At 50.2% G+C, this 24,180-nt stretch overlaps 1 protein-coding gene and 1 non-coding gene across 2 annotated transcripts in view; one reads left to right on the top strand and one right to left on the bottom strand.

Moving 5' to 3' along the window:
- The first annotated feature begins 1,501 nt into the window (after positions 1 to 1,501).
- Positions 1,502 to 24,180, top strand: part of LOC128278746 (tyrosine-protein kinase-like otk) — a 48,506-nt gene continuing 25,827 nt past the window's right edge. Inside the window, exons 1-3 of the mRNA XM_053017475.1 lie at positions 1,502 to 1,508; positions 5,517 to 5,645; positions 5,725 to 5,907. Of these exons, the coding sequence (XP_052873435.1) occupies positions 1,502 to 1,508; positions 5,517 to 5,645; positions 5,725 to 5,907 (319 nt within the window). The remainder of the gene's footprint in view (positions 1,509 to 5,516; positions 5,646 to 5,724; positions 5,908 to 24,180) is intronic.
- Positions 14,129 to 14,255, bottom strand: LOC128269524 (U5 spliceosomal RNA). Its single transcript, XR_008269194.1, has one exon. It is a non-coding gene; the product is annotated as a U5 spliceosomal RNA (small nuclear RNA).

Below are 24,180 nucleotides of genomic sequence, written 5' to 3'. Positions count from 1 at the left end.
TTCCTTCAAACCAGGTAACGGCAGAAAGAATCCGCTCGGCAATGTAACGTTCGGTGATGTCGTCGTAGGCCAAATTTTCGCCGTCGCAGATCACTGGCCGTCGAGCTTCCACCGGAATATCCATGGCCGTAATGTCGTACCTCGTCGCTGGTACGACGGTGGTCTTCGACGATGATGGTGGCGGTCTGTTCGTCATTCCGGAAGTCCCCGGCTGAGGGCTTTCTTCGCGGCGCGTCGGTTGCTTAATTTTGCGCTTTCGTTGCTGCTTCATGGGAAATTTCTTAACCCCTTGTCCATCTTTCCGTGAAGTGGTACGCGTTTTCATAATTTTAATTTGATGCGGAGACAAGTTCACAAAAGCCAAAAATGTGCCAATCGTTTGTGGCTACTGCGATTTATTCGGGTAACCGCATTTTCGAATGTTCGAATCAATACGTATAGTATATTTCAATATACGGTAAAGAATCACAAAATGACAATATGTCACTTCAAATCCACGCTTGATTTTCGAAATTCGAAGTCAAACAACTGTCAGTTTATGCATTCAAATCGGCCGTTGAAAAATAAACAACAAAACAGTAACAATTCAATAATAAAATAAGTAAAATTCATATGAAGGACAGAACTTTAGGGTTTGAAACACACTTTTTTATTCAGTATGGCCTTCCGGAGCATCAATACACATGTTCTAAGGTGACTCCAATTTATGAATTCCATAAATGTTTGCCATTTTCAAAATGTTCCCGCAAAACTTAATGAACAACCCAACGTGTTTTTTTTTCAGGTGCTGACGAAAAGCTTGACGAAAAGAGATGAAAGATGAAGAAAAGAAAAAGATGAAGACTTTCGCCAGCGTTGTGTTGGTGCATGAATTTGTACGTAAGAATGTATGCGTATTCGTTATTCGGGATTTGTTCGGGATTTGTTCGGGATTGTTCGGGATTTTCAAATTCATTCTTACCCAGTGAACATAATTGGCACTCATCGGTCACTCGGGCACTCAATTTTGTTCATGTTGCACTGTGGGTAAATAGCGGACATAAAGCAACTCAAACAAGTTACTATTTTTGTAAAAGATTTCTTTATCATGGAGGAAAACATTAACGACGATATCGCGATTGTTCATGTATTTAATCAAGTAGATAATATCGCTTTGAGTTTGGATGAAAAAAGGCTCATTAGTACTCTATCAAACGTTGCAATAATAGTTCAGGAGTAATAATTTGGATGGTAATAATTCCCACAAACGCAATGGGTTAAGCACATCGATCATTTCATATCCTTGTTTAAATTCATAAGGCATTAGATTAAAACATTTTAAATATGTGCACTATCCGATATAAATTCCCCACAGTGCGCATGACGGATGAATTCGTGAGTTACTTTTAGGATTTACGGATGAATTCTTGTGGACAAAATTCATTCTTGTGGACAAAATGAATTCTTGCGGACAAAATTCATTCTTGTGGACAAAATTCACGAGGAAGAAATTGAGTGCCAGATGAACTGTGAGTGACTCGGGTGTCAGGTTCGTCATCAAAGTTAGGTTCGCAGTGTCTTAGTTAGGTTCAGTTTCATAAAAACAACATTCATCATTTCAAAACAAACGTCGTCGTCGTCAGAAAGTGAAAAATGTTGAGAGAAAAGTTCTCTCTCTCCGTTTCGTAGGGGTAAGATAGGCTTGCATAAACCGAAATTAACAAAAGTGAAGATAGACAACTTTCACCGGATTAGGACGCGTTTTAGTGTGCGCGACTTTCCCGTTTTCCGTGTTTACCGGTTCCGGTTGGAAAACAATTTGCACATTTGCGTTTGCAACTTTGGAAAAGAATTGTTTGAAAAAGTTGTTTGTTGGAAAGGGTTGTGCGCTCTTGCGGCGTTTTCAATTCTTGCCGGTGAATCTGCAGATAGAAGCGTGTAACAACTAGCGTTCGGGGGATAGAAAAATCTATACCGGCATAAGAAGGGTCCGAGCAGAGAGTGGCCTTTTTGGGCAAGTGTGTCTCCGCACTTGCGAATGTGATGCACTTTTCTCCGGAGCCGGCAGACATAAAGGAAAAGTGTTTTCCTCGATAGTGGCCAAACATGTGAGTGCTTCCCTGCGTGTGTGTGTGTGTGTGTGTGAAAAATTCCATTTGAAACGGGCAGTTAGTCAATTCGGAAGCTTCTCAAATGCTACTTTGACCAAGTTCTGAGTGCACCACCCAATCCAATCGAGATGCAGCGCTTCGGCATCCAGCGTCCGGCATCATCGATCCGGCAACCCGATTGTGCATCCGCCTGAAGTCCGTGCACCGCGTGCACTCAAGTCCTTGCCTTACAAAAGGATCGGTCCGGGCGAAACCAATTATCGGGAGCCACTTGATCGACACACTGTGATCCCTTTTGTATCCGGTCTGTTGAAGTGCAGTTGTGCTGGAGAAGGTGTGTGCATCAATTGAGGTGGTGAAGTGAGCCTCCGGAAAGCCGGCATTTCGCGTTCCCTTCTCAAGTGCGCGTGTGATTGTGAGTGTTGGGTGCATATTTCACAGAAATCGGTCCCGAAATGGCCCCATCGTGGTTGTGCTCCAAGTGGTTCCGGATCTCGGTGCTGCTGCTGCTCCTGACTTTTGGTAAGCCTTTCTGCATCTTTCAAATTTGTTATTTTTTGTTAACTTCACCTGAAAAATGTTTCCCTCGTCAACGCGTCTGCTGACGAACAAAGGGCATCGCCATTCTAAGAAACGGTTCTCGCCAAAAACAAAAGCAACCGCCGAAAAAAGAAGAAGCCAACATAAGAAAGGCCAAACCAAAACAGCACTTTTCGATTAATTCCTCGTCCGCTGTGCGCGTTTTCTTTCACACGCCCAACGATAACGGCCCCAAGGTGTAGCGCCGGAGCTCCCCCTTTCGACATTCTTCTCCTTCAAGACGTTCCACCGCTCCCTTGCCGGAATGGACCTTTCTTATCTGTTTCGAGTGATCTTTCGGCTCTGGCGTCGGCACACAGAATGGCCCCGGCAAAGGTTTCGCCGTCGCTGGTTTGTTATCAGAGAAAACCGGGGGCCCACTTTATTGGACCCGTCGCCGTTAATGGGTTACGGGCCGGCCGGCGATAAGTTGCGAAGCGTCATCTCGCCGTCCGCCGCCAGAGTGAAATGTACTGGAAATTAATTGTATAAAACTATTCTGTGGTATCTTTGTTTAATCCATTTGGAGAAAATGGAGTGTTCGCTTGTGCGACTAACTCGCCGGAGAGCGAAGAATTTTCTCTGGCCAAATTAATTCATTCGTGCCTCGGCGACCGCACCGAATGCTAAATGTTCCATTTGCATAGCTTCAACGTGGAGTATCGATTCGATGCCATATTTCGCGGGTCGGACGCCGCCGGTGTCTGTCCTTGTTTGGCGTTCCGTTTCTAGGATTTCCTCCGAAATGATGTGCCGCGTCGTCCATAAACCAACGAACCCGTTGGTTTGTTGACGTGCCATCTGCTAGAACTTTGTCCTGTTTGTGTTCGCCAAAGAAGGGAAATAAAAATACAAAACACCCCGACCTGTCTGGGGCTGTCTTTCGTTTTCTTTCGACACGGAATCCGAGTGCGTGCCGCGTGGCCACGTGTGACAAATCGCAAACCTGCACGCACGCACCCGCACCCAGGGACCCCCACTCTACCAAGGAACCGCTGAACGGCTGTCGATAAAGTGGCCCGCTGGGATTAACTTTTCGCCGGCACGCAATCCGAAAGTGGCCGAAACTCGCAAATTTTTAGGAAAAAAATGAAAAGACAGGTGATAAATTCATCGTTTTCCCGTGACCAGCAGGTTGTCGGAAACGCAACCTCTGCCAACCCGCCGGAAGTGTGCCCTGTCAACGCAAATCGTCTGCGTGAATGGGGCATCAATCCGAGGATGGCAGGATTTCGGACATTCCCGGGACCAAAAAGTCTCGTCGTCCTCTTTCTCGGTGGTTGAAGTGCTTCATTAATTTTTATGAAGCTCGGTGGCGATTGCGCAAAAGCTGAAACTGCAACTGTCGGCACCTTCCGCAGTGAGTCATCCGCAGTTCCGCACTTTCTTTTCTAATGCCGTTCCGGAAATGGAATTTGAATGAAAACACCGATCGAGAAGCGAGGATTAGTGAGTCGGCTGGCCGGCGGTTTGCATTACGGCGACGGCCATTTGGGTTATTAATTGAAATTTTCACCGAGGTCCACCGAGGTTCACCGCAAAAAGCCAAATTGGGCGTGCAATTTTTGCCACAAAAAACCCATGGCCACGGCACGGTGGTGACCGGCCGCCCGGCGGTGCATCCGGGTTTAATCCGGCCCAGGCTATAATGGCTTTTGTGGCTCAACAGCGGATAATGAAAGTCATAATGTGCTCCGTTTGGTCGACTTTCGCTTGTAATCCCCATGCAATGGCGGCCGTGCGGACAACTGGTTAATTTTAGTGAGGGATTTATGAGTTTTTTGAATGAGTTTTTCGAAACGGTCCACAATGATGATAATTTTGAGCTTGGCTGGATGCCTGATCCATGGAAAAAACAGGATCGTCTGTGCGGACGGACACTTTTTCAAAGCTCATTCCGGGGCCAAATTTGAATGCATACTTCATACCTCAATTGCTGAGCAGTAACGTGAGCAACAACCGTATTTCGATGGCCTTTCGAAGCACGAATTTACGATAAATTGAACAGCGGAACTCGGCACAAACTCGGCGACGCATGATAAAAAAGGAACCCCGAGCCGTGTTTGGCAAATTTGCGCCAGCGTGTGCGCCATAAACCGCTCACCCTTTCCCAAGGACCGCCACGCAACCCCTTTCGACGACGCACTTAATGTGTGTGTGCACCTCTATTCAGCCCAATTTTATGGCACGCCCACACCCATTGATAACAACATAATTTCCCAGCCGAGCACGCTTACAATCGCTTATCGGCGGACCGGGTGGTGCTACTGTGTTGTGGTTGTGGCACCCGAAAGAAAATTCCCACCCAGGGCCCGGTTGGTTTCACGACTTTGGCAATCGGCAGCAGCAACCACGCTTTCCCGGACCGGTTTTTGGCGGAAGTCGAAAATCGAATCCCATAAAATGGTACGGCAAACGGAACGAGCACCGAGGCAGGACGGGGCTTATCGTGAATCTAGAGAAATCAGTTTCACACCTCATGCCCTCCGGTAGTCCGCGAAGAGGCAGGGCCTCTGCCCTTCCGATAAGATCGTTCTCCTTTCGCCCTAGTAGATGGCGTTCCCCCAGCAAAGGTAGATAGGCAATCTTGGTTCGCTCGCCGAACACACCTGAGCCCCCATCGGAACTTGATGACGACACTAGTTTCGTCGCCGAGTGGTTCCGCCGAGATATCGCGTGTTGATAGAAAATCGTTTAACGCTTTCAGCACCCTCTGTCGGAACTCCTGCTTCCTGTGCCTACTTCCGACAAAGTCTTATCAGAATTTTAGACTAAATCACACCGTTTCGTAGTTCCGCAACGCTTTTTTCTCATCAAATATTTCTTCGTCTCCTTCACGACACACAGATTCGGTTCAGTGCGAGTTCCAGTTCACCGTGACACCCCAGAGCCGCCAGGTGTACGAAGGGGAAGCGGTTACGTTCGAGTGCCGTGCCCTGTTCGATGATGAGATCGATTTTTCCTGGACATTAAACGGTAAGTTGCACCCCCGGTGGCGTCCTCAGTTGCTTGCGCAGTATCCATCAGCTCTAATGTGACCGTTGCCCCTCGGCAGGTGTTCCGGTTTCGGTGCATGGACGGCAACGCGACAGACCGCAACGGATCTACCAGAATGGTTCCAACCTGCACATCCGGGCCGCCAACGGAACGCTCGATCGGGGCGACTACGTGTGCCTGGCGACGGCCCGAGCTTCCGGCGCCCGGGTCGCTTCCCCACCGGCCCGGCTCGATGTTATCGGTAAGTGAAGATTCTGAAGGTTTTGGCATATCCAACCTCCAAGCGATCGACCGGGAAAAATGGGGTCCCACGGTGGGTCCTGCGGGGACACCCCACGGTGGTCAAAGTTATTGCTCTATTAGTGGCGCGTGCTGCGAAAAACAGGACACTAACAGTGGGAACGCCGGGAGCGCATAAAATCGGACCCGGATCGCCACCGAATTTAACGCCAAAACGCACATATTTTCCGCCGGTTGGCCTACTTTCGGTTTCGGCCGAAGCTACCCTGTGTGTGACATCCCGCGGGGAGTTGTCCTGGCGGGCTGTGCTTCTCCATGCGGGACAGCACCACACCACCGGGTTGGGAAGTAAATTTCTCTGTGGGCCGACAGGGATTGGAGTTGGGAACCAGCCGGCCCGCGGCGCAGCATAAGGAAGACAGGATGTATTGTACGGTAAAAATATTAGATTTAATTAATCCCACCCTGGGGCCACCGTATGGAACCGACGGAACAGCACCGCGCGCGGAGTGCGCACTACCCGTGGAGACAGTTCCTTGGATTTCGGGGGGGATAACGCTCCGGGGAAATTTTGGGGTCCCGCCGTCGTCGTCGTCGTCGTCGTTATCCTCAGCCCAGGCTAATGGGCAAATGTGGTACCGACGCCCGGATCCGGATGGGATCGACCTAGTTGCATACATGAATGCGCGTGGCCAGACCATTACAGAGTGGCTTCGGGTTGAAAGACAGTAAGAAGGACATGTTTTTGGTTTCGTTGGAAGTTGGGCCTTGAAGCCTTGACTGGCAAAATGCGACATTGCGGACTTGCGGCGGGAAGCTGTTGTTTTTTATCGTTCCTATTGTAATGCTGCCCGAACGAGGCTACATATTGCTAATTTAGGAATACGAATTATATTACTACGGATTGTGTAGAACGGCACGCACATAATGATAGTGATGATGGAAAGTTGTGTTTGCAGCTTATAAATATGTAATTAGTTCTCGTTCGTTAAAAAGTTAATGAATTCCAAAGTCACATCCGCAGTGCTGTGCAGTGGCCATATTGGCTATGCTAAACGACAGTTGTTGTTGCTGCAAACCGAACCAGGTAGGCTCGTTCTTTGTCGGTCGGACGACGACATGCCATACATAATTGAAAGGACTGGGTCGAATTTTATGTACATCTCCGATCCGGAGTCAGTGTGCAGTTTTTGTTACTAATTTATTGATAACTAGCTCTGCTCGAGTGGCGAGTTTACTGGGAAAATCATTGATTACAGTGGTATTTATTGAAGGGCTGCTGGGTATACAACGTTTGTGGGTTTTCCTTCAGGTGCAGCTAAACAAATCTGACGGGGTTTCAACTCAAGAGCAGGCCACATTGACGGTGGAAGAAACAATAATTTTCTTGGTCTTTGCGCCTTGTCATCGCCAAAGCGAGTCGAGTCGGGAAACTGCACTCGTTAAAATTCAAAGGACATTTCCGTCGGTAATACGTCGCGTGAGTCACGTGCACGTGACGGGAAGAGACTGTTCACGAAGCTTGCGTTTGCTTCAATGGATTCCCCGCTCTGAAGCAGGATTTGGTACCAAAAAATCCTTTTATAACAAAATGGCAAACAGTTTTCGAGTGACGCAAATTTGACGTTTTGTGTATTGATTTTCAAACTGTCGATCTTCTCGAAACCAAGCCTGCTGAGAATACTGTCGCCTCCTTTGTCGTTGGCTGAAAGGTTGGTTCACAACACGCGCATCTCACTTCGAACAAAGCTAGCTTCTCTAAAAAATTGTTTGTTTCAGTTTTGCAAACGCTTCGAAAACAGAGTTCAATCACTGTTCCATCTCCCAGTTGAATAAAGGATAACAGCGCCGACCTTCGGTTGCCTATAGCCCAGCCAGCTGGCTAGTCTCTGTTTTTCCGGCCCGGAACAGGGGCGGGATGAACCCAATCAAACGCCCAATGTGCGCCGCGCGCGCACCACAGATTGTCCAAATAATCTCTCTTTAGCGAGTTGGAAAAATGGCCTCTCCCACTGCCACCACCACCGGGCGGTGGTTTAAATGACCGTAAAATCCAACCGGAAATGGAAGTGGAAAAGTAGTAGGAAAAGTATCGAGAAAGCCAGCCATGGGCGAGATGGGCAGAACCACCAAACTCTGCACCGGGCAAAAGACCACCCCAATCAACGCCCGATCCCACCATGGCGGCATGGCACGCCGGTTCGCCGGTTCGCCGGGTGGGAAAAGGGGAAATATAATCAAAGGGAGCAATGTTAAAAAACGGTAAAATGGTACAGACATAACCTCGTTGCGCTCCCGGCCTCGGTGTCGGTGTTACGGTTGTGTTGCAGCCTCGGCTCGGGAAAAGTCAGACCAATGCAATTGCGAATGATGTTTTCCGGACGCCCACGGGGAGCCGGGGATAGAGAGAGCGGATACACACATCAAGTCCAAGTTGATTACGAGCGGACACCGGGCGTCGTCCGAGAAGCTCTCTGAGACCGACTCCAAAATCATTGTCTCGCCAGGCCAACCCGCCGCCGGATTCTGTTTGTCCGCCGTTGGTTTTTTTTTTTACTTCTTCCCGTAACGAGCCAGTTCGTCTTCCGTTCGTCATTGGCCGACGCAGAGCGAGCGAGAGCCAAGGAGAACAAGGTTTCGACGGCAGATTTGGGTAGTTCCAGACCGGGCCGACAAAACTCGAACTCTGTTGTGGGGCGTGCATTTGCCGGGAGTTTTCCCCCGTTGTTGTTGTTGTCGGCTTCGGGTTGCGGGGCCCCGGGGCACTGGATGAAGAAAATAACCATAAAATTTTATGGCACATCCTAATGCCGGCCGGCGGCGGGTTGAAAGACACGTGGACCGGCCGGCCAGATCCCGTCCCGGCGTGCTATAGGGGGAAGGACCGCACACGATGAAGGACGCTGTCGGAGGGGTAGGGTCCCTAGATGATATTAGTTCATCGACGTTCCGTGTCCGTGTATTTGTGGACCAGGACTACTGGCTTCGTGTGCGTGTGTCTCTTCGCTCTCTCTCTCGCTCTCTCTCTCTAGTGAGCGCCATCATCCCGTTTTCCCGGGCCGGCTTGGGGTGACTTATGTTTTTAGTGTCCTTCCCGTCGCAAGTTGGCTGCCACAATACGAGATAACGAGGCGCACTGAGAGAGCCCGAGAAGCACCCCGTAGTTGGGTTGGGCTAGTTCCACTCACTGGCAGGCGGAAGTTTTCCGGCATTTTCTTCCGGATGCACCGACGCGCGATCCTTCGCGCTGATGGTTCATGTTGGCAAAATTGGCAAGTTCTTTGTTTCCGTGTCGAACTTTTGCCGGCACCGGTTTGATAAGTTACTAGCATCTAGGGGCCCGGGACGCGGTCCCAGATCTAATCAACCAAAAATTGGAACCGGCACACAGGTTACCAGCACGAGGATGTTGTGGGAAGTGACTCCGTTCCTAGCAAGGATTCCTGTGTGGAATGAGATTCGCACGGACGACGGAAATGGACTTATCATTCCGGGCCTGGACCGGAGCATCATCATCATTCCGGACCCGGATCGGGCGCATGTATGTGTGCCAACAACACAACGGCTTCACGCCGGCGTTTTTGCTGAACAAACATATTTATTTCAGCATTAGCATTAACAGGGCCAGAAAGAAAGAGAGAGATAGAGACTCAAATCGAGTCCGACGCCGGGTTGCGAATGCGTTTCTGATAACAGACCGAAAGTGTGCTGATGCATTGGTGGGGTTCGCATGTTGGAGAACGATGTTTTCGGCGGGACGTGCCTTACCTTGTCGATGGATTGGCCAGAGAGGGCCAGAATCGGACTGCTGCGGGGCGATGATAATGCTGGTAAGGAGAGAAAGGTACCCTGCGTCGTTTCGACCGGTTTTCGGCCGAGCATTTGTGTTGAAAATTGATCGAATGCACGAGAGCCGATTTTCAAATTACCATTAGAGACAGGCTCGCGTCCGCAGCAACACTGGGAACTGCTACTTGGGGGTTCTTGGTCTTCACACAATAATATGTTTCTGGCCACTGTTGTGTGCGCCGGGCGTCCATCAAGGCAAGGGTGTTCAGGAGTGAGTACGAAACCGATTTTTCGCTTCACCAAACCCTCTGCCCGGGTCGGTTGGCCGGCCGGACGGTTTGCTGCAAGCAATGTCCGGCTTCCGGCAACGTTTAATCCATTTATCAAGCAAAACCATAATTCAAGGCTCCCGAAGGCACAAGGCTCCTCCGTCGTCCCGGCGGCAACCCGAAGAACAAAACTGCGGCAAGATGATGGCGCGCGATGGCGTTGAAGCAAGGCGATCGCAATTGGGTGCCTGGGTACTCGGCCACTGAAACTTCTGGCCGTCGGGAGAAAGTATTTCTACTCTTTTCATTGACCGCGCCAGGAGTTTCGGTCCTTCGGTCCGCCGGAGCCATGAATCAAAGTGAATTACTTAAAGCTATTTGAGAAATTACTCTTTGCCGCCCCGCCACTGGACGGTTTGTTGATGATGTAAAAGAATGTGTTTTTCTTTTATGGGCTCAAAATGGAAAAGTTTTCAATTTGATAATATCTGGACGGGCCACTCTTGTTACTTTCGGCGCCGCGTCCGCTATTCAGCAAATGTGAATGATTTATTTATTGTGAATCATCGTAAAGTTATTAGTCAAAATTAAATCAACTTCCGCAAGGAGCTTATAACCGACGAGAACCCTGTCCATTTTAAAATCACCCTCGCCCCAACTCACTCACCGGGGTGTGCGTAATCCGTTACGGCGCACCAGACGCCGCTCCAGACGCGTGAAGTCTTGTGTTGGACGCGGCATTTTCTTTCATCTGCCTGCGTCCCCGCGATTGCAACGATAATGAGCAGCGAGCCTGATTAATTTTCCCGAGATTACTGCAAATTAGTGGGCCCAAAACCACCACAGCCACCGCCGGTTGGAACGCGCGTCCTTCGTCCTTCGTTCGGCGGAGAAGAAAATAAACAAATGTTACGACACACCGCACCACAACCGAACGCGGTCTCGGGGCCCCCCTGGTTGATCTCTGGCCACGGACGGAGTTGCTGCTCATAATTTCATTACGTCGATGTATCGCAACAAATCCACTCACAACCGCGCGGAGCACAGTGGTCCCCCCTTGAAGTTGGTCCCGAAAATTGTGCGAACCAACAACAACCCCGTTGTTTCCGGTCCGATCCGTCGTCGTCGTGGACCGGGAGTTCGAGGACGGCGGGGATTCATCGACTCTCGGCGAGCGTCGGCAGCTGTAACGGTGGTGACGATGATGACGATGATGGCGGGGAACAAGTGGGTGGTATACATTTCAAGTGGTCTTCTCGAGTCTGAAGTGTGCGAGGGAAGGCAGCCGCACGGCCACACTCAGGACCACACTCGCGTCCGCCCGGGGGCCGACAAACAAACTGGCAATGGCGCACACCACTGCCACTTCGGTCGGCTTGGCTCGAAAGGCATCGGGCGAGTTCCTGTTATCCCCGACTTCCGCGACGGGAAGGTACGTCGTCCTTTCGACGTACGACGCGCGCGCCCCTTGGTTCACCTTCTTGATCGGGTCAGGTCGCCACACGACCCTACACAGGGCCAGAGAGGGAAGGTGAGGGCCCGCCGACAAAACGTGGCGTGGCATCTGCAGCGATAAAAACCGAAATCCGTCGTAAAGTATGTAATTTACGATTACGCCATCTTATGCCGACTTTCCTGTGTCGCGCAGGAACACAAGGACCCGGGACTCCCGGGCTCCCGGTCCTGAATCCGGTCCTGGACGGTGGGTGCTGACTGTGTGCTGAAGTCTCACTATCGGGTGAACTCTGGTGACGTGTAGGGGCTACACTAGGATTGGCCACACCGGGCGCGAGAGTGCATAGCTACTTTCTGCGAGACCTTCGTTCGGGGTGGCGATGTCCCGGCGAATGTTAAAGCGATAATAATGGACGAAATTTATGACACTCTGGGTGCGAGAACAGAGAACTTTAATGAAACGGGCCCACAGAGAAGGGCCACTTCTCGGACCAGAGGGTCAGAGGGTCCGTGGTGCTTTTCCACGCATTGCCTCCTGGGTGTAGGGATTTTCCTATCCCCTCCCCGCCACTCGTTTTATCGCGCACCCGGATCACGGCCATCAATCCCTCCGGGTTGTGTGTGTGCCTGCATGGGTTGCTGCACCACCGCTGCTGCTGTGCACTGGGCCACACGCGGGGAACTGTTCCGGCGTAGGCTTAACGTTCGCCGCGGTTCTGCTCGGTCGTTTGATTTCTTTTATGGCCGCTGCAATTTCTGAGTTCGCCTATCGCCCTTGTCTTTTCCGGAGTTTCCCCTGTTTCCGTTTTCCTGGGTTTTTCTCTTTTGCTGAGCTCGCGGTTCGTCCGCACCCCCCCGAAGGGAAACTGAACTGAGCAAAGCGGGAGAGAGCAAAAAAAAGCGGAATTTGTAAATTAAATTTGATCAAAATTAAGGAAACAACATCACCGCCGGGCAACGCTCAACATTTGAATGGCGCTGAGTAATTGGAATAAATTTAATCGCATTCGTAGATTTGTGCTCAGACGTATGAATCTTTTAGAAAAAATGTAGATTTTGTACATTTATAAAGAACCGTTGTAATTTTACATAATATCCGACCAAAAGGGACTGTAAAAACGCACTCTAAAAGAACCCCCCCAGATGATGCAAACGTCGTTGGTAGATCAAATAAATCCGGGCTCATTGGCGTCTTGGGAAACAAAATTAGTCCCCAGCTCTTCTGGAGCCCTTTTTATGTCTTTCGCTACTGCACGGTTGCCTCGGGGTCTCTCCGTGGAACAGCCGCATTTCATCCGATGTATTTCATCTTTTAGCCCGGCAGTAACTTTAATCGTCGTAATGATCCCATGACCAGCAAGAAAAAGGAATCATTCTCCCCACCGTGTTCACGCATCACGCTTCACGCATCGCCATGTCGGAAGAACTAATAAACAACCCACCCGCTCTCTCTCTCCTTCTGTCTCCCGGTCGCTGTCGTAGTCAAAACAGTCAACCTTTTTCCATAAGTAGCTGGCAATCCCGACATCGAAATGCATTTCTCAAAGAGACCAAAGATGCATTTCTGGGAAGCTGAAATGGCCTTTTTCTTGGCTTCGCTTCACCAAACGAAAACGCTTCCAAATCGATTGTAAACAAACGGAACGGTGATAAACGCCTCTCTGGGCTTAGCAGCCGCGGAAGTTTTAGAGGAACCGCGCTGCTGCACCGGACCGGGGCACCTCAGTCGTCGAAGCCGGAACGACACTAGACTTGACTTGTGAGGAAAAATAACACACACACACACACAGTATTACTACCACATAGCCCCGATTTGTTTACCATCGGGAAACTCTCGGGTGTAAATAAATTTTAAAACAAACCGATGCTCCCGAAAGTCAAAGCCAAAAATCCAGAACTCGGACTTAAGGTTCCGTAACGAAGTTTGTCAGAATTCTGTGTGCCCGGCTTTTTTTGCCTGGCACTGGAACACACTGCGCTGCACGAGAGGAGCGGGGCATCCAAGTTGTGCGTGTTCGGTCGGGGAATGTAAACAAGGAAGAATTTATTTTATAGAAAACCTTACCGAACCCGCAACCGCCGCCGCCGGGAAAGCAAACAGAACTCTTTCGCTCCGTCCGTGACGGAGCGAGCGAGAGAGAGCATGTCTGAGACCGAAGCGAAGCCGCTGGCCGGACGGTACTACCTTCTTGGACGCCTCCAGCCAGTCGCCGCCGTATTGGCGGTCGTTTGAAGTCCGCCGCCGAACGGGTGCGCGGTGCTCCCGTACCAGCCGACAATAAATGGTAATAAAATGCGTGCTCGCAGCGCAGTAGCGGGGAACCGGAGACAGGGCGGACAAAGATGGACAACCTTTACGCGGAACGAAACGGGTGAGGGTGAGAAAAAAAAGCGAACGCATAGTTGTGTGTGAACTTACGCGCGCGGACGACTTGGCCATTGGAGAATGTTTAAACGGCGGCATTCTCTAGTCGCTACACCTATTGCTTCGACTATGTCCAGTTACCATATTTGATTTTGTACCGAAATAGCTTCCGATGACTTTGATGTTGCTGTGCCGATGCAGCCGATTTGCGAAGTGCAAAAGAGGTATAGCCTCCGTCTAACCGTTCCTGTCGTTCGTTGACCGCGGTTCCATACAGTCGAATCGAATTGCTCAGGAATAGAGACACCACACATCAGCTTCTGTTTTAGGGGTTAGGTGTCCTGTATCCCCAAAAGGGGACGTCAGGACGTAACAAAAATTTACTTTAGACTCCTTAGAGTATCCCTCTCCACGGAAATCTTTAGTAAAAGGCGAAAGATTTATTCGACAACTGAAGAGAGATCAGAGTACCTTTCGCTGGCCACCGGGGCTGCCTCCGTGTCTCGCTCGGCCGTGTTTCGCTTGCGAAACATAACGAAAACCGGTGTCCGTCTGCGGTGCAGAGGTACGATTTGTTTCAGGTGAGCAAAGCATATCCATGGTGATACCTGGGCTAGAGAGAGAGCGCGGCAAGAAGAGAACCCGATGATGTTAACGGAGTGACGACCCTGTTCCGCAATGCGCAGGCGACAGAACGGGACAGGCTGTAAACATACTGGCGGCAACCCTTTTTTGCGAACACCACGCTGACATACGAGGGCTGTTCAGAAAGTTCTAAGACATTTTAATTAGATTTTTGTCTCTTTAAAAAAAAAGATGACAAATAATTTTTATCAAATTTTGTGTGAAAAACGAAATTAAGGGCGCGGTCGCATTCGAAATGTTCATGGTGAAGCTATTAAGACGCAAAGCTGCGCTCATCAGTGGTTCAAAATTTTCTCAGAGAGCCGAGAAGATGTGAACGTCGGAAGGCCAAGTTAGGTCGAATATGAACAGTTTTGCTTACAATTTTCTTCGATTCCAGGGTCGTGGTGCATCATGAGTTGTTGCCAAAGGATGGAACGGTCAATAAAGAATATTTCCTGGCCCGGATTTGTGGGAAAACCAAAATTGGTTGCTCACACATCGTTGTTTCTGCCCGAATTGTTGGTCAAAACTACACTCTGATGATGCCAAAGCCAGCGTATTCCACAGATCTGTGACCCCTGTTTTGTTTTTTCCTTTTCCAAAACCCAAATTACCGCTTCGTGGTCAAATACTTTTAAGGTACACAAAAATCGATGATGAGCCAAATCTTGTCCAAGCTGTCAAAATGGCACAGCTTTTCACCATAAGTCACTGACATTTGTAGCAACTTAACGCAAAAAATAGAGAATCGAACATCGTAGCCGGCGGAAATTCAAATGTTTTAGAACTTTTTGAACACCCCTCGTACGCGGACTGTTGTAGTGCTCCAGGTATTTGGGCTCATTCGTGTGCAACGGAGCGAGACATGGTGCTTCGAGTTTTATGACAATCGCCTGCTTTTGCTGGAAAAATAAACTCACTCGTATGGAACGGCTCAGGACAACGTCGTACCCGCGTGGTTTTGACAGTCATTACCTTCGTTGTGATTTGTTTTCGAGCTATTTATGAACCCTTGCCACTAGTCCTGCTTGCCTGCTGCCTGCGTGGAGTGACAGCTGGTTGGGCAAATTATGGTTTTCGCACCTACAAATTGGGTTATCAGAACGCTCGCTTACCAACCAGAAGCTTAGGCAGAATTTCATAAAAATAATATCACTTTCTTTTGTATTCCATTGGAGCATTTTTAACCCAAAGAAGTACTGTATAAAAGTGCATGCTTTTGACATCGTAATTAGCGACAATCAAGTAGCCGACGTTGTATGGTGACAGTTTTTTCATCCGTGGAACACCAACACATTCATCGCCGCGCCACAGTCTTATGAAAAATTAACGTAAATGTCCGCGCGGTGAAAAGTTATTACCGGTGACAGTGCGCCGCGATGTGAAAATGTAATTCAAACCATCTTTCCATCGTCGTGGCAGAGTGCACTTCTCCGATGTCGTCGTCGTCGTGCCCCGGCACACGGTGGTTGTGACCAATTTTTCTACTCTGCTGCTCTCCGGACGACGACGGGAGCCTGGCTGAAGTGTGTAGCCGGGTCGGACGGGATCTTCCTAGCGCGCACTTCAGTGTGGAAGAAGGACCTTGCTGTCGGTCGTTAGTTTTTACCCCGGTGAAGAATTGCATTCGAGCGAACTGGGCAAGAAGTCAACTCTGAGGTGGTGGCCGCCGCGGTGAAACTTACGGTCATATTTCGAGGCTGAAAAACGTCACGTCCAACGCCTCGCTGGCTTGCGGGGGTCGTTCCCATCGCACATTCCTCTGCGGGACGGTCGCTTTGGGTAGGAACGAAAGAATGTACAACCAAGAACGGCACAGAGGGTTTGTTTACTATTTGAGCCAACTTTTGGAGATAGTGCACAACGAAAACGTTACTTTCTGCGGGTTATACACGGGCTGGAAGTTGAGCTTCAAAGTATTGTTGTAAGTGCTTCAAAGATGTGATGAGGGAAGATTTTGTTCCTTTCTTTTCCCAACTGAATGTTGAGGCGCCTTTCGGTAAGGTTTGCCATACTTGGTTTTACATACTTCACTGGGAACTACACGTCCCGTCGGGGAATGATGTGGGGCGAGATGAGGCGCGGGCCGTGCTCCGCGTGTCAGTGCGGTTTTGTAGCTTGTGTGCCATCCGTCCGTCCGCAGCAGAAGCAGCAGCAGTAGCATCCGCGAGCGAGCAGCTGGACTTTGGCTCGTTTGCATAAAACTATTGGCGAGCGGTCGGCCAACCGTCTGGTGCCGGGCTCAAGGACTCGACGAGGCGGTGGCACACGATAAGCGAGCGAACGGAACGGTTCCACGGAAGATCCTGGCCCGCGCCCTACGGAACGGTATTTTCATTTCCGCAGCTCAGCTGCTCTGCTCCTGTGCAATGCCGAGGATGGCCCGTTGTATGTGTGTCCTGCGGGGTCACTATTTTCTTCAAAGCATTTTAATTTATTTATTCTTTCTTTTGCCTGTCCCTTCCGGCGTCCGGCTTTTCGTAGGATTCCCGTCACGGTCCGACTATGCCTCGAAGCCAGTTCGGAGTAGCGACCGCGCAAGTAACGATGGAAAACTCAACAAGATTTTCATTTTCTGGTATTTAAAGGAAAAACGGAAAGCCATCCCAATGAATGGTAGCAGGTTAATGCAATTTTAATTCGTTGTGAAGGATGCACTTTGTGCAGCTGCTGAACTATAAGTTTTCGTTTGATTTAACAACCCTTGATCAAAGAAAAAATATTATTCGTTAATGTAGTTTACGATGTATCTATTAAAATGGGTGCGCCGTATTATTATACAGCGTTGAATTGTTCGCATTTCTGTGCGGCGTAGATGAGTGATCTGAGGACGAATCTAAAACTCCGTACAAATCAGTGGTTCGATCCGTGCGTGGTTACAATGACAGAGTAGTCCTTCAATTGTGCAAACCTTGACTCATACCAACTCCGGTGGCTTGGTAAGTGATCCTTTCTTCGACCGGCTCGTTGTGTTCTCATTATGCAAGCAACATTCCCGATTAGTCATCAATCCCTCTCTGGTCCGACGGTGCGTAATGTGATATGCGCGCGACGACGACGGAACCGTACCTAAACTCCTCGGTGTACTGTGGCGGCGGAAGTTAGTCAACAACAACAATAACAACGACGAGAAACGCAAACGTACAGCCTGGCCGCATGCTCGATTGCATGAGAATCGGACATAAAAACGGTGGAAACAACGAACTGAAATTCGGTTCCTGCCTTTAACTACTAACCCCTTTTCGGTAGGTTAGGGGCCATGTCAGCTAGAACTAGCTTTGAATCTTTTCCAAACCCTAGGGTGCCCGAGAGGGTTGTGTGTGTGGTGTTCTTCTGTCATCGGAGGAAAAGCAAGCAACCCAACCCAAGGTGGGGTGTATGTTTTAATGAAACACAAGGCTCCCTCGACGACTCGGGGTGAAAATAGGGAAACCGGAATTGATTAACCTCCTTCGTTGATTTCGGGCCGGCATCGCTCCTCTCCCACCGGGCCCAAGCTGGCCAGGATGTTTTGCGTATATGATATTCAATATCCCTGCGACGACGGAACGCTCCTCCTTGGACGGCCGGAGACTTGGCCGGTGGCCGATCCCACGTGGGATTTACCGATTTAGCGTCCGATACTTTGCAGATGGCACTCGTTTTGGCGATTTCTTTCGTCACTTGCCTTGTTTCTCGGTAGAGGCCGGAGTCAAGCTTAGGGTGAGAAAAGGGGCCGGAAAATCCACTGGCTCAGTAGCACAGGAAGCACACACACGCACGCACGCATAGTAGTGCCCGAGGGAGGCTTTTTGTTTTCCCGGAGCGAAGGAGGACACATTCCTGCACTCACCCACAGTGACCACAGTGACGGCGTGCGCGCGGTGCAAGGCACACCGAGGGGACGATGCAAATATTTGCTATTCCATTTGCAGTTAAAATAGCACACCACCACGCCGGCCACGGCTGGCGCACGGGCAACCTTGTTTTGTACTCCGGACCGGATAATTATGCAATCCCCGGGACGGACCCGGCCCCCCCCGCGGGTCAGTGAAGCAAATCCGGGTCGCCGATCCTTGGCTCCTCCGCGGCTTGTTGCCGACTGGACCACTGACCTCTCCGGTGGCGATGGGCCGACCTCGGCAAGGATCTCATTATCCTGTCGCTTATGATTTATGCAGCCGGGTTCCCCCGTGGTGGGCGGCATCATCTTTTCTCGAACTTTCGTTCCGGAGACGACTTTTGTTTCGCGCGCAATGTGAAGATTGTGAAGAACTCAAGACGCTGCTCCGTGCAGTGGCAGAAGCAACCTTTTGTTGGGAAAGAACATAAAAGGAAAGTAACATAGATACTTCGCTAATAAGGCTTAAGTGAGGGTAACGAGAACGGGGATCCTGTACAGTCTTAGGCTCAGTGTAGCCCATAGGCACCGTACGTAACGTTATGTTTTATTAAAAAGTGCAAAAGATACGTAGCTGAGAAAGCAATCTCAAAATTAAGAATCCATCAACTTTAGCCCGATGTGGCCACAGTGCAATGCGTCACGAGGTTGATTCATTTTATGTTGGCAAGACCAATAGCTGGTTTAGATTGTTTCTGCTAAACTTAATGCAACTAAACTGTGGTGGGCACATCAGAAGAAATTTAACGAAGCCCTCATTAGTGGTTGGATAGAGCACGGAAATGTGAACCTTGGGTACACTTAACCTGCCCCCAACCGGTGACTACTAAAAGTGACGTCCAACTAATTATGTTTGGCGTCATTAATGTGAACACAGTGCATTAAACGCATTTCGCTCGCCGGTGTGGTGGATGTTTTATGGAAACCATTTTAATTGAAAAATTAAATTAAACTTCACTAATGGCGCTTGGATCGGTTAATTTCGGTTGTTGTGTACGATTGACCATCATCCATCATGCAGTATCGATTGCATGAGACATTCTGTTCTGTTTTTACTGCCCTTTTCACTCGCTCGCCGCTCGCCGTCGGGATTAATGACCAACATGGTGCACGAAATGCTTGCACTGCAACTGCACATTGGCTGCACGGGCAGGAAGAAGGCCGCGCACAATGGAACCCGCTCACGAGGAGAGGGTTTAATTAAATTTTCGGAAATGGAACCATTCTGCAAACGGAAGAAACGACCGAGCGGCGAGAGCAACGCATTCGCTGCGCTGAGCCCGAAATAATGAGAAGAAGAAAAAATGATGGCAACCGGGAGCAAATAAAAAAAAATGCTGTGCGCACCGCCAGAGCATGATGAATCCTTCCAATTCATACGCCCCCCGCCACGACCCACAGCACTCCTTCTCCTGTGGCATATGATGCGCTTTGCGGGTCGCGGCAACGGATATAAATACGTACCTTTTTTGTGTGTGTGCGGGCTCCGGGAGTGTCTCTACTCAACAATCCGTACTGCGGATGTGCTCGCCTTACCTCGGACGGGTCCCGAGGGCATACTTATGCGCCACCCCGCCACTTGATGGGCAGCCGGACGGAGTCGCATATGCTCGCTGCTCCTCCGCTGCTGCCTGGGAGCCGTGGGTCGTTAGCGGACGCTCGCAATAGACACACACACAAGCACACAATCGAAGTCCAACGACACCGCCGATTGTGGCCGCTGTGTGCACATGTGGCCATTGGGCGCGATGCACAATCGCGAACGAGATTACGTTCTCCTACTGCACACATTACCTTTTTTTGTGACCATCCGCGAATGCTCATCGCACACGCCGGGGATCATCGGTAGCAGCAGCAGCATCAGCAGCATCAGCAGCAGTGCCGCTGGGGCCGGAGCCGAGAAGCGTTAACTTAAGCGCACGTAAAAGCTGCATATGTGCAATGGCAACCAACAAAAAAAAGAATGGAATATGAAATGCATTTTTATGCGCTCCACAAGACGGAAACAGGAACCGCCGTGTGGCCCCCAGTCTGGCGCACCTCTCGACCTCTTGCGACCCGCTGGCGGGCTTCGGTCTATATAACTCTCTCCCATGTGCAGGAGCAGGGACGGAGCGCGCAGATTTATGCGCGCTTGCAACAATCGAGACGAATAAATGCAGCATCCTTCCTGGCGCGACCGGGAACGTTTTTACGTTTATCTAATGAGCTTACGCTAGTTGCCCTTTCGCCGGCTCATTGTGCTGCCGACCGGACCAATTGCAGGCGCATCGCTCCGTGTCCTGCACTCCTGGATATTGTAGTCGCTGCCCGGACCCACGGTCTGATGCGCATTTGATGGCACGAAATTACCGAGTTGTTGCACCCGCCAAGGGACAGGGAGAGAGAGACCGAGAGAAAGCGATCGGGGCCGTGAAGAGCTTCTTCCTGCACCCTTTTCTGTGGAAGGGATTACGTATTATAAAAAGAGTTGCGATGCGATGAAATTAAATTTCTCCATGCAACCATCCTTTCTTCTTGGAGGATGCACACAACAGGTTTAAGAAACAAAGGAGATAAGATTATGATTTCAGCAGCATCGGGAGCCCAGACTTTTGCCAATTTTGCATGTGCATCATCAGCAATGGAAATGCGAGCAGCAGCAGCATCGCGCGCAGATGGTGTACTGCGGCTGTGGGGGTCTATTGTTTCATTGTTCCGGGTTCGCCTGTATCATCGCCTCGAACTCGATCCTCAGCTGGCTACCCGTCTTCTGTGAAACCATATGCTCCATCGAAGAACCGAATACTGGGCACAGACTGCAGATGCTCGGGTTTGGCCATGGCCACCTCTCTATTGTGCATTCTGCAGTCCCACACGGGACTTTTGTGCTCACCGTTTCGTACTCTTATCACACTGTCTTTCATTACGCGCCCAGCGTGCATGCGCTCGGTGGAATGCACTCGCCATGCATTCGGCAGCATACAATTGCATGCCGCAAATGGAAAGATTATAAAGAATTAGGATTATATTTTGTGCATCCGCCGACTTATGGAACCGCCGGGGGGCCAGGGGGCCTTTTATTTTCCCTAAGCTCTGCTGTCCCCGAAGAAAGGTCCTTCGTTCGTGCCAAACCGAGTTTGACTCACGGCTCACCGGAACGTCGTGCGCCCCGTTTTTTGTTCCTTTCTTTGTTTTCGGTGCACAGTTCGACGAGGCTAATTTATGCTCCGTGCAACCGCCCATTGTCCCCGCCCGGTAGCCACTCGGCAAAAATAAAAAGAGCGAATGTGTGGATTGAAAAGGTATTTCCGGCAGGTCATACGACGCGCGACGTTGACGAGAGCGGATGATGCCTCTTTTTACCCCGTGCGTATTTTTGCGTATGGAAGCGCGCTCTGTTGTGTGTGAGGCTCATCAATCTGAAAGGTTTTGCTTGTCTGGTGGAGGGGAATGCACTGGAATGCGAATTTTATGCTCGCCAAAGAAATCCGCTCCACCACATTAGGTCTTTGTTAAGAAAATCATAAAATACCAAACATCTTCGGAGCGACGAGCGCACCTGGAAAACCTGGTGGTGGGTTACTTTTTGTCCCCCCCCGGTGGCTGCTGCTGTTGGTTTCCAAGGATAAGCTTTCGGACTCTCGGGCCGAGGCTTAATGCGCAGGGACGATGTTTTATTCATAATGGTTTTCGAAGGCGCAGCATTGACTGCCGAGAGTTCATGTCTACGGACCCTACGGAAGGCAACGTCTAGACATTAAATGTTTCTAATTCGCCGATATGCTTATGCGCCCTCGATGCTCTCTTTTGTTTCATCGGAGGCCTGCGCCGCCGAAGAATAACTTCCACTGGGCCATAAACCGCCAGAGCCGCCGGCTGGGTCCCGGTGAGTTTCGTGCGCGTGATTTGCATTCTGATTCGATAGCGACCAGTAAGCGGATTAACGTGAGACAAATGTAGAGATAGATTCCGGAGGGGTGGCCTTCTTTCCGTTCGCAAAACACCGGCACATCAATCGGACGAAGTGGGCATCCCCGAGTCATGCCTAAATTATCTAATAGCCTCGATTTTTTATTTTTTGTGCCCCAAAAGGTCTTAAATGGTACCATCTCCTGTGTGCGAGAGCTTCTTGTTCTTGCCGCCTATTGGCCGACCCGTTAACCCGTTAACAGTCCTACCCAAAGGCCCTTCATTCGCACTCCGGTGCGAGAAAGAACAAACGGTCGCCACCGCGACACCGCCGTCGATTGCGTTATGCTGCGGACGACGAATGCTATCGACAAAACTGGAGTCACTTTTCGCAGGAGCAAGAAAAGACGTGGCCCGGTGGCCACTAAGCATAATCTTGATGCTGCACCAATGAGTTTTCATTAACCGCCGCCCTGTTGTGTGCTGCAGCTTCGATTTGAAAGGTTGCCCCGGGGGGTGGTCGTTGTTTCCGGCGCAATTTTTTGCCAAGGGACCAAGTGGAACGTGGCCCAAGAATCGACGGCGGTCAGTTGGTCGGTTGGTTATTATCTACAAATAAATTAAGAGAAGACGGCGTGCGCAAAAGGGTCCAGAAATGGAAGACCGCGTTCAAGGAGGCACTAAAACGTGAGTCAAAAGGATGCGGAGCGGTAGAGGTCGGTGTGCCAACGCGCATTAGAGCCGTGAAATGGGCCAAGATTAAAGAGAATTCTCGAAACCTCTTTCTCGCCCGGCCTCAGACCCGGAGGAGGGCCACCAGGGCACGACGCGAGGAAGTGTTAGGATTCACTTTGATCGGTTCTGCATTCCCCGCTTGACTCCGGCGCCATTTTAGCAGCTCTCTCGAACTCTCTCGAAAGTCCTACGCGCCCGGCGTGAGGCGCGATTTCTATTTGCATTTTGCTTTTCGGGTCGGCTCGAGAGCTTATAGAGGCCTATCCTTCGAGGGATTGGGTCGAGCCGAGCTGAGTGTCGGATACCTAATTCTTAGTCCCTCGAGAAGATTGGCATCGGATGCTGGATTCGCCCGAAAAAAGGCGTAGAACCTGTTGGGCCTTCTCTTTCGGAGCTCTGCGGCTGACCTGTTGTTGGGTTTTGAGCACTCCCTAACTGGGCCGCGGGATGGCGGGGCCTAGAGTATGCAGAGGACGCAAGGTGAGCCCGTGACATCCGCAAGGCAGAGGTCTCGTGGGTGTGGTGTATGCCGAAGAGCAGGAGATAATAATTTAAAGTCATTAGTTGCTTTCAGCACCTACATTTAAAAGCATTTCGCATCGGAGTTCGGAGAAGAGAGAGGCTATAAGATATCGGGCGATGATGATGGTGCTGCTGCCACGGCCACGGCCAGTTTTGCAACCCCCCATCAGACCCGAGAGGAGAAGGGGTTCAGGCGAGGGGGGGAGTGAAGTCGATAACTTCTTTCGCCCCCGGTGCCATGAATTGACTTCAACCCGAATGTGCCGCACGATGGAGCGCAACGCAGAGCATCATCGCGTCGTCGTTTGCAGAGCCTTCTTTCGCTGCTTCGGTCGTGGGTTGTGTGTGGATCAAACCTATGCTAAATTGTTGCACATCATTCTGGGCGGACACTATGGCCAAACCGCACCGTTGTGGCCACAACACAAATCCGCATGATGTTCTGCAGTTATTTAAAAAAAATGTTGGAGTTTGGCAGTGTCACGTTTGGAATAAATACCTTTTGACGTCAATGTCTGATAGATCAGTTAAACATTTCACTGACAAACTGAGCTATTGAGGTTAGTCAAGTAGAGGACTCGGACTCTTGGATTTTCTTGGTGAACTTCTTGTACTGCAACCGTAGCTGTCAATATGAATCACTTGCAATCCAGCTGTGCCATTCTTATGAGCTGTGACTGACACGATCGAAGTATGCAGTGCAAAAGTAGGACCAACTCCGTTTGCAACTGAACTAAGGTA

Source organism: Anopheles cruzii, chromosome 2 (genome assembly GCF_943734635.1).
Source record: "Anopheles cruzii chromosome 2, idAnoCruzAS_RS32_06, whole genome shotgun sequence".
In the NCBI taxonomy this organism is placed as follows: domain Eukaryota; kingdom Metazoa; phylum Arthropoda; class Insecta; order Diptera; family Culicidae; genus Anopheles; species Anopheles cruzii.
This window is presented reverse-complemented; position numbering and strand designations above follow the sequence as displayed.